The sequence below is a fragment of the Acanthisitta chloris genome, unplaced genomic scaffold (genome assembly GCF_000695815.1).
Source record: "Acanthisitta chloris isolate BGI_N310 unplaced genomic scaffold, ASM69581v1 scaffold28519, whole genome shotgun sequence".
NCBI lineage: Eukaryota > Metazoa > Chordata > Aves > Passeriformes > Acanthisittidae > Acanthisitta > Acanthisitta chloris.
In genome coordinates this window covers 12410-22740 of record NW_008690199.1, presented here as the reverse complement: position 1 = coordinate 22740, position 10331 = coordinate 12410, and the positions used below count along the sequence as shown (strand labels likewise).

Sequence of the window (10331 nt, the reverse complement as noted above, 5' to 3'; positions counted from 1 at the left end):
TTTATTTTGCTTTTCTAACTTGTCTAATGAGACTGTGAAGAAGGCTTATCAAATGTTTTCAAGCCTGGTTTATTTTTGTTATTCCAGTTTCTAGTTCAATTTAGAAATAGTGGTGGTGGGTTGTTACTTTGGGTTGGGGTTTTTTTCACCCTGCAGTTTTAGAGTTACTCAACACTCTACTAGTCCTGTGAAATTGAGATCAGTGGATTTTGATATTTTTTGTAAACTTTTTTTTCATAGAAAGTTCTTTGGGGGAATGAGCAGCAAATTAGCATTATTCTACATTTCTTGGCATTGTGAGATTGGCCATTGTTCTCTTTTTTTTTTTTTTTTTAACCAGGAACCACAACCACAAATTTGACCATCAAAGGGCTTGTGCCCTGCACTCAGATGACAGACAGTATTTGATTTATAGCTATTCTGGGTTAGGAATTTCAAAACAAATTTCTTTAATCTGGAGGAAAGAAAACCACTTTTCACAGAATTGAAGTTTCTTGAATCATTGGATCAAAGCTCCAATTCTCTGCAGTACTATTTTATATGAAAATTTAACATTAGGCGTTAGGGCATCTCTCACTGTCTTTTGCCTTAAAGCTGCTGGACTGTATGTTCAAATAACCTGAATTTTAAAAAGAAAATACAGGCAGTTAAATCAATGTATTCCATCTTTTTCAACTGGTTCTTCAGTTTCCCTTTCAAGCTGCAACCCACAGCTCTTGTATTTCCAGTTCTCTCCTGCTCAGAAATATTTAATAACTTGGAGGGCTAAAGAGGAGAGGTTGCTGTGTTTGTAGTGACACAGTGAGAGGATTACAGATGTGTGTTCTATGAGAGTGCAGGAATACTCTGCATTTTGTGTACTTAGCCAGGTTTCCTTTTGGCTGCAGAAACTTCTAATAATGAATATTCCACAGTGGTGCGAATACCCAAGGCAACGGAGCTGGAGTGGATTTTTACCCTGAATGAAGAGGAGAACGAAATTGTACGCAGTGAATTTTATTATGAACAGGTGAGGTTTGGAGAAAGAGTTCTGTATAAGCAGTTCCTTATTATGAACAGGTGAGGTTTGGAGAAGGAACTGCTTATACAGAACTCTCTGGAGAACTACCTCAATACCTATATTTGTCTGTCTTTCCACATTCGTCAGGCTCCCAGCTCTTCCTTGTGTATTGCCATCCTCAGCCTGCACAGTGACAGCATAGTCTGTGGCCACCAACTGATAGAGCACTGCTGCAAGTTGTCCCAAGGGCTCACTAATCCTGAGGTGGATGCTGGTCTCCTTATGGACATCATGAAACAATTGCTCTTCAGTGCCAAAATGATGTTTGTAAAAGCTGGAAGGAGCCAGGATCTAGCTATCTGTGACAGGTGACTTATCAGATGTTCGAGGATGTACTGGGGTGTTGTCAAGACCATTATCCTTTTTCACTGGGGAGTGAAGGGTGGGAGGATTGTTGAGCAATTGTACTGTGGACATTTTAAACAAGATGTTCATAGTGTAAGAATAATGTTCAAATGGTAGAAATTCAAGTAGTGTGACTACATAACAACGACTGAGAAAATTCTCTGACTGGGGAGAAATGATTCACAAAGACTGGGGTAAATGTTTTACTTCTGATACTGTATCTGCTTTCAATCTGTATTTCAATATAGGATTTTAAACCTGTGCTTCCCGAGAATTAACATTTTACACTTTCCTCAGGCTTTGTCCTACAGAGCTTGAGGTAGCAGATGTGATAAAACTTTCCCATACACTATTTTGATTCGGTAAGATATAGCTGGTGTTTGCAGTCAGCATCTGCCAGTGTTACACTGAGCCCAAACAATAAAAAATAGTCTGATTGGGATAGTATGACAGAGAAACCTGGAATACTGGTGATTAGGAACCACTTCTTATGTCATTGACATCAAGTTCTTTAATGTGTGATACCAGTGAAAGTCTATGTATTTGTTTAATCTCTAGCTACATCAGCAAAGTGGATGTGTTGAATATTTTGGTTGCTGCTGCCTACCGTCCAATACCATCTTTGGATCAGATTCTTCTCCCAGCAGCAGTAACTAGATTAAGAAATCAGCTTCTGGAAGCAGAGTACTATCAACTAGCTATAGAGGTAATGCCAATGGGGGGATACCGGTGTTAATGCTTCCATAATGGCTTTTGTTCTTTTCCCCCCGAATTCAGACGGATGTGATGTGTGAGACAGTTAAACAGTTACAAACTGGGATTAAGTTTTTAAACAAGGAAGAAATAATTCTCTGAACACTGGAAGAAAATTTGAAAGAAGGAAAAGTCCTGATGTGGAGCAGGCTGCAGAAGGGAAGGGCAGGGGTTTGGTTTCTGGATACAATTAGGATTGGAATGGGCTAACTGCAATGAAGTCATTAAATGGAGAAATCTTTCATCCAGTAGAAGGGATGAGACATCCTTTGTGGCAGGACTTTATCTGAAGCTTGTAGGTTTGATTTTGTTTGTCTGTAATGCCACAGCAGACATTGGTAAGGCACTTTTCACAAATGCCACAGCAGACATTGGTAAGGCACCTTTCCTGAGCATTTACTTGGAAATCAGTAGTACTGGCAAATCTATCAGTCAGAGCTCATCTGGTGTGGTTTATATGCCACAGCAGACATTGGTAAGGCACCTTTCCTGAGCATTTACTTGGAAATCAGTAGTACTGGCAAATCTATCAGTCAGAGCTCATCTGGTGTGGTTTATTCTGTCTTCCTTGGAAATCAGTAGTACTGGCAAATCTGTCAATCAGAGCTCATCTGGTGTGGTTTACTATCTTCTGTCTTCCTCCTCCCAGGATTTCGCAAGTCTCTATTTTATGGCATTGCAATTTGTTAGGTACAGGATTATGATACCACAAACAGGATTATGATTTTTAAGGGATAATAAACAGCAAGAATAGATTGTCTTTTTGAATAAAAGCAGTTGATGTTTAAAAGCAGCTATTCTGTCTACTAAAGAAAATCAGGAATAAATTTTATCAGTAAAGTTGTGGGCAATAAAAAACATCCTGGTGGTTCATGAAGCATCTTCTGTTGCTTTTTTTAAGAACCACAAACCTGATGAATTCTGCTCTGTAAAAATCATTTGTTTCAGAAAAGTGGGTGTGAAAATGTCCTATTTTAAAATGGGTGAACTGAAATTTCCCACATAAACGGTTGTTGTACAATAAAACAGTGCTTCCACATTTGGAGGTCACGCGTCTTTTGGTACTCGGCCTTTTGTGCCAGTACTGTGGAAACAGTCAGCACTGGGTTTTGCTGTGATTTGTTAGCTGTTGTTTGTTATTAATGGGAAATGTGCTCTGGGAAGTGAAAGGTCACGATCACAGACTGTGTGATACACCAGTTTTGCTATTTTCTGTGCTGGGACTGTGTTGCAATATTAACAAATGATTTTGAATTTAGGTTTCTACAAAATCTGGGTTGGATCCAGGTGGAGCATGGCATGCCTGGGGCATGGCTTGCCTTAAAGCTGGAAATTTAAGTTCAGCAAGAGAGAAGTTTAACCGATGTTTAAAACCACCCATGGATCTAAACCAGCTTAACCATGGCTCAAGGCTGGTCCAGGATGTGATACAGTACCTGGAGTCCACAGTGAAGCCAATACTCATTGCAGTAAGAATCTTCTCCTCTGCCTGCTCTGAAGGGCTATGACAAAGCCAAGTATTGATGTTTTAACACATGTGGTATAGCAATGCATGTTACCATATCAGGTGTTAGAGTTTTTTTCCTTCTTTGTCATGATTGCATGTTGCACACTGAATATTGCTGAGAAATTTGTTAGCTGTTTCATCACAGTGCAGTGGTGACTGAGAACCAGATTATAGGATTTTATAGTCATTTGGGGCATACTTCATTGAGGAGAAAGAAGCTGTACTGGTTAACGTGTTATTACTACAGTCTGAGGGAACCAAACTCAATCCCAACAATACGTTGTGGTGCTGCAGTGATGCAGTTTTTCTACTGCAACTCTGATAACTTTACAGGAATTCAAAGGAGAATTTCCAATGCTGTCCCACTCGTATTTTCTCATCAAAACCCGCTGTTGTATGGTATGGAACTAGCTCTGGAAGTTCTCATTAGGTACCAAAAAATTACTTTTAGTACTAAGTAACTGTAGAATCACAATGATGAAAGACCACTCAGTAGAACATATTTTAGGAGAACAAAAAAGCCTGCTTGAATTAGATTATTGAAATAGCTGTTGACAGTGGAATTGTGTTTTTAAAAGCCTCCTATCTATCTGTCCTTGGAAACAGCAATGCTGGCTACAGCAACATTCAGCACCTCTGTTGATACCAGAGGTTCTAGTCTAGTGTTTATGAAAAGCATTGCTGAATTCTCACCCCTCTAAACCAATGTCTGTTTTAAAACCAACAGTAACAGGTCTTGTCACTCAGACCTGAAGCATTTCTATCTGAAAAGAAAGTTTTCCTCTTACTTACCATGTGCCTTTGTCTCTCTGTGTTAATGGCAGGATGATGATTACTTTGCCACATTGAGAGAACTTGAAGCAACACTGAGAACAAGAAGTCTGTCTCTGGAGATGATGTGTGAGGGGAAGATTCAACACAACAGCTACTATCAGGAGTGCTTGTTCTATTTACATAGTTATGGCACTAATCTGGCCATAATAAGCTTTTACATGAGGCATGACTGTATGAGAGAAGCACTGCTTCACTTGTTAAATAAGGTGAGTAATTTAATTTGCCATCATTTAAACTGAAATTTGAAAGATGGTAATGATCATCATGCAGCATTCTGGGTGTGTCTGCACAGGAGCTTTTGAGGACCTAAATGTTGTTATACTGACAAGAATTCAGTGACATGAAAAGATAACTTCAGTCTTTACATCTTGTGTTTAATCTCTCTTCCCCATTGGCTTGAAATGGGAGTTTCTAGAGGGGAGAATGTGCCTTTTTTTTTTATATATTTTTTGATATAGAGGTCCTGTGTCAACAGCACTTTGTTTTTTTCTACAAAGCTGAGCACCTGGGGCTATTGTCATAGAGTTCAGAAGAGAGAAGGAAAATTTTGAATTCCAACATGCTGATAACACTCGGTGCTTTCTCTCTATCACTGTCCCTCTCTTGGAGTTGTTTGTTGAATCACACACCCACATTTCCACTTCTATAGCCATCAGGAATGTAAGGGAACACAGAGCACAGAAATCTAGTGAAACCCAAAAGTGGTTTCCATTTCTCCCTTAAGAAAAATTCATAATATAGGCAGGCTTAAGAATTTCTGGAGTAAACAGTTCTATTGGTGCTAAATTTAAAATTAAACCTAGAAATTATTCCAAGAAGGTTCTTACTAATTCCTTAAGGATGCTGCTTAGGAGATATGAATCCATTGCATCTCCCCAGCTTGTGTGGAGCAGGTCTATTTGTTTCCTTTAAGTTTCTGTGCTTCTGTTTGATTTACTGATTATATTTTTATTATTTGAAATAACTCTTATTAAGAATGTACAGCTTGAAACACCAAGTTCCATTATCTTCATCTGCTTATGAGCTTTGTTGATAGAAAATTAAGTTGCCATATCAGTTCTGCATTCTCATTGTCTCTGATGTCATTTCATCAGTCATTCTAAGCTCATATGCTCATCTGCATATTAAGTTTGCTTTTCAAGTGTGTCCTTTATATAAATCAGCTTTTAAAGAAAAGTTGCGTACTTTTGCAGTGTCGGTGACATAGTTTCACTGGTTAAGTAGCAGACTTAGAAATACTCTTGGACATACAAATTTATGTGAAAGTTTTGAGCAAGGAGACTGGTAATGATCATGCAAACTGGAGAGGAGGGTTTGTTACCCTAACACTAAGGTACTAAGCTTCTGATGAATCAGTTTGCAGTTGATTGCTTGGAAACATTTTATGTGTACAGGCTTGATATTTGTATCTTACTCTGAGATTTAAAAAAAAGAAGTTAAAAAAGAAGTACATATCAAGTCTTTAAAGCATCTACCAGGCCAAGTTGACACATACTGATGTTACTGTGGAGAGAAGCACATATGAGGCTGCACTTGCAAGACCACAGTCAAGTGGTCAAGGGAAGTAAATAGCCTCTCAGCTTACTACTTGTGAGGTTTCATCGGAACTACTGTGCTCAGTTTTGGGCTCCTGAGTACAAAACAGATACTGTCAAAGTGGAGCAAGTCTAATGGAAGTCCACCAAAGTGGTTAGGGGCCTGAAGCACATGGTATATGAGGAGAGTGATAGAGCTAGGTTTTTCCAGCTGGAGGAAGAGAAGGCAAGAGGAGATTTCTCTGCTGTTTTCAGTTACTAAGAGGATGATTATAGGCAAAATAGAGCCATGCTTGTCTCACATGTGTACAGTAAAAGGGTGAGAGAGAGTGGAGACTGTTTGCAGCAAGGGAAATTGCAACTGGATGTGAAGAAAGATGAGTTCAGTGCGTGTATTCAGCCACAGAGAGGCTGTTGAATCACCCTACTTTGTCATGCTCAGAACTTGACTGGGCAGACCCAGAGCAGCATGACCTACCTTGGAAGTCATTCTTTGAGTGGTGTTTTAAACAAAATAGCCTCCAGAGATCCCTTCCAATCTAAATTATTTATGAATTTTATGATCTGTGTCACTTAATACTCATTTATGTTACATAAGGAAAATAAACAAGCTCCAGTGGCTTTGCTTCAAGCTACTTTCTGTTTGTGTAGGAATCCCCATCAGAAGTGTTTATTGAAGGGATCTTCATTCCAAGTTATGAAAGTGGAAAACTGCATATGTTGGAGAACTTGCTGGAAACCATTGATCCAGGATTGGAGAGCTGGGGAGTCTACTTGATTGCAGCCTGCAAATACTTGCAAAGGAAGAACTACTACCATATTCTGTATGAGCTGCAACAGTTCATGAAGGTAAGTTGAGGGACAGTGCCATCTCTTTCAGTGAAGTGCTGAATACTGTCAGACTTTTGGTTATTTACTTTGGTGTCCCCATGATGGACAAGTATATTTTTGCTACTTTACAATCCTAGAAATTAGAAAGGCCTGAGCCTCACTGAAGCTGAACTGCTGTGCATTTGTCATGGAACTGATGCACTGTGGTAGCTTTACTACTGATTTAAAGAAAACAGAACATTGCCTGCTTTGTGTGAGCACTTCAGTGCAGACAGTGGTTAGTGAAGTTGGTGTATGTTGGTCTGTTTTAGTGTTTGGTATATTTCTTCTCTAGGATCATGTCCGTGCTGCCATGACCTGCATTAGATTTTTCACTCATGGAGCCAAGTCTTACACTGAACTGGGAGGAAAACAGACATGGCTTCTAAAGATCAAGGACCATCTCAAAGTCTATCTGCAGGAGGTTTCAAGAAGTTCAGGAAGGAAAAAAATGGCATTCACTTTTCGGAAGAAAATGTCTGCTACAGATGTGTCAAGGTATCTATAAACAAGAAACTAAGTTGTAGAAGAGGGGAAACTCAGGCTTTAGACTTTTTTTTTCTTGGTTTCATTTTGGTTGGCTTTAGCTAACACAATGCTGATTGTGTCTGACCCACTGACTTCTATGCAGTTGTAAGTATAGTATTCACCTTTTGCCCCAAAACCCCAAACCAGGAGAAGAGCAATTGTTTTTGCCTAAAAATGTGTGTATCAGATTACCTTCCTTTAATTTAAAAAGTACCCCTACAGACAGTTATAGCAATCTACAAGTTGGGGTGTGGGGTTTTTTTCTCTTCCTTTCCTCTCCACAAAGCAAGCAGCTTTGTGGTGTTTTCAGTCTCTATGAGGGTTATCTCACAACATTCAATTGTGTTGGTGCTTGAGATAACTGAACCCCTATATTCAAAAGTCAAAGGGTAAATTTAGCCAGGTCTCTCTTGTACTAGAGTTTTGTGTCTTGGTTTTCTTAGGGGCTTATTTCTTTCTTTTTTCTTTAGGCTAGACTGTAACTTAGCTTAAACCTGGGGGGAGTGTGTGTAATGAGGTGGAAAAGCAGAAGAAGATAGTTATTTGGGGTCCAGGTTCTCTGACTCACTTCCTTGAAATAAATTGTTCAGCTTCAGCTTGTGATGCATGTTAAGTGCACAGATCTGAGAAATAATCTAATTGATGAGAACTTGGCTATACAAAAGAAAACATAAATATGTTTTCTCTTTAAATGTGTTCAAGAATTCAGTAAGTTCACATAAATAGTAATTGACACTTTCTCTATTTCAAAATAAAGTCAGACTTTTTTCTCTCTTTAGGCACATCAATACAGTTGATCTGCAGATGGAAGTAACAAAGTTCCTGCATCAGTGTGAGAGCTCAGGAACCTCTCAAATGACAAGCTCTTCCTTGCCCACACTCTTTGGAAACAATAACATGAAAATGGATGTTGCTTGCAAGGTACTTATGGCTGTTTCAAACACAGGTCTCTTTTTCATCAGAAATACTAACTTGACATGCAGGTTGAGGCATTTGGTGGTTGGAGTAGCCTCTTGTATTTTTCATGGGCAGGTTACTTATTCATATATGCAACCCATTGTTTATGAAAAATTCATATTTTTCCTCAGAGTAGTAGAGAACATGTGAGAACTTGGAGCTCTTCTGCTCAAAGTTCAAATTTTCAGAGGCAGGGGTTCCCAAATACAAATAGTAATATGTCTTTTGCCTATACATCCTATTCTATTTTGAAGCAAGGCAAATATTTCTGTTATTCTAACCATTCTTAACTTCAGCTCTTCTCCATCTGTAACTTGCCTAATGTCCTACGGGGAATTAGCATATATATTTGCTGAACTTGTTGGGATGATGCTGTTTTCTGCTGAAGTAATGCCTCTTCTGGCCTCTGGGCAAAATCTGGATTTGCATTAATCTTATTAAACTGTGTGTAATGAAAAAGGAATGTGCATCCCTAGATTTGTCTGTGCTTCTCTTTTCAGGTCATACTGGAAGGCAAAAACATTGAGGAGGGGTTTGGGATTGCATTTAGAGTTCTCCAGGTATGGAAAACCTTACTATAACAAGCATTGTTATTACAAAGTAACTCCTGCAAGTAGAAGCAATTGTTTAAGCTGAAGACCCCTTTTTTCTTTTTTTTCTTTTTTTTTTTTTTGAAAATGTATCTTGATGCTCAAAAAGAAAAACTTATTGTGAGAAAAGTCACAAGTTCAAGTCTTATATGGCACTTTTTTTGGAGAAAGCTTGGTAAGGAAATTAAGATGCTGCTTCAGTAGGACATATCCAAGCTAATTGGCTCCTACAAAGGATTAAGTACAGCTTTTCCTTTGCTGTGCACCTTTTTCAATGTCTTAACTCTGGCAAACTGCAACCATAGATGTGTGCAGAGAGTTCTGACACGGTAGCTCTCTGCAGTTTGTGACAGCCATGCAAAGACACAGTGAATAAATAAGACAAGGGCTCTCTACTATCCTTCTGACTTGAGAGAGCAAAGCTAAATAACTGGAGACTCTCTGGGGACCTCTCCTTCCTCATGTCTGGGTAGAAGTTGAGTGTTTCTCATCCATACAGTCCCACACGGTAGAGGAGAGCCGCTTGTGGTAAGAGGTGGCACACTGAAAGAGTATTTATGGATGTGGCAAGTCCTGCTTCTTCCTCCGAGTCAGGATGTGCCAGGCAGAACTCCAGTTTGCAGTGAGATGGAGCACCTTAGAAAAATAGCACTTCCTAGGAGCAACAGTCACTACCCCCCAGTAAAAGTGGAGCAGCAAGTCCAGCTGCTTAGCGTCACTTCTGTTTCAGTACTTGTTTTTCCTTGCCTTACTCATGGCAGGTCAGTCTCTTCCTTTGTATGGGAGGTGTATGCTGGTCAGTTGCCTTCTGGTTCGTGGGGTACACCAGGGATGATTGCTGGTGGCTGGCTGGAGAAATATAGTGGGAACATACTAAGTGAGGGAGAGATGGGTAGGGACCTAGGAAAGATCTTTCTGCAGAAGAAATAAAACTGGTTTTTTGCCACACCTGAAAAGAAGGCAGTAACAGTGCAGCTGTTCTTAAGCAAAATTGATTTTTACTAGTCTGATTATAGAAAACATTTAAGCCAACCCTGAGCAGTGGTGACTGGAAAATCAGAAGCCCCCAAAACAGCTTTGACATTTTGAAACATGGTGTGATATTTTGTCTTTAGGAGAGATTGTCTCAGTTGTATAGATTCCTTGTGAGAAAACCTGCTGAGCACATTTAACATGTTGCTCTGATGTTCCAACTCCCTCTAGGACTTCCAGCTGGAGGCTACAGAAGTGTACAGCAAAGTAGCCAAGCAGCTGGTGAAGCAGCAGAAGTACAGTGAGATCCGGCAGCTCCTGAAGTGTGTCAGCGAGTCTGGAGTGGCAGCAAAAAATGATGGGGATAACATTATCCTAAA

The 10331-nt window shown here is 39.5% G+C and overlaps 1 protein-coding gene across 1 annotated transcript in view; it reads left to right on the top strand.

Annotated features, from left to right (window-relative positions):
- Positions 1-887: 887 nt before the first annotated feature.
- Positions 888-10331, top strand: part of LOC103808928 (zinc finger FYVE domain-containing protein 26-like) — a gene marked incomplete at its 5' end in the record, with an annotated part of 11572 nt that continues 2128 nt past the window's right edge. Inside the window, 10 exons of the mRNA XM_009081735.1 lie at positions 888-1009; positions 1148-1368; positions 1964-2111; positions 3418-3627; positions 4490-4705; positions 6686-6883; positions 7200-7402; positions 8212-8353; positions 8890-8949; positions 10183-10278. Of these exons, the coding sequence (XP_009079983.1) occupies positions 888-1009; positions 1148-1368; positions 1964-2111; positions 3418-3627; positions 4490-4705; positions 6686-6883; positions 7200-7402; positions 8212-8353; positions 8890-8949; positions 10183-10278 (1616 nt within the window). The remainder of the gene's footprint in view (positions 1010-1147; positions 1369-1963; positions 2112-3417; positions 3628-4489; positions 4706-6685; positions 6884-7199; positions 7403-8211; positions 8354-8889; positions 8950-10182; positions 10279-10331) is intronic.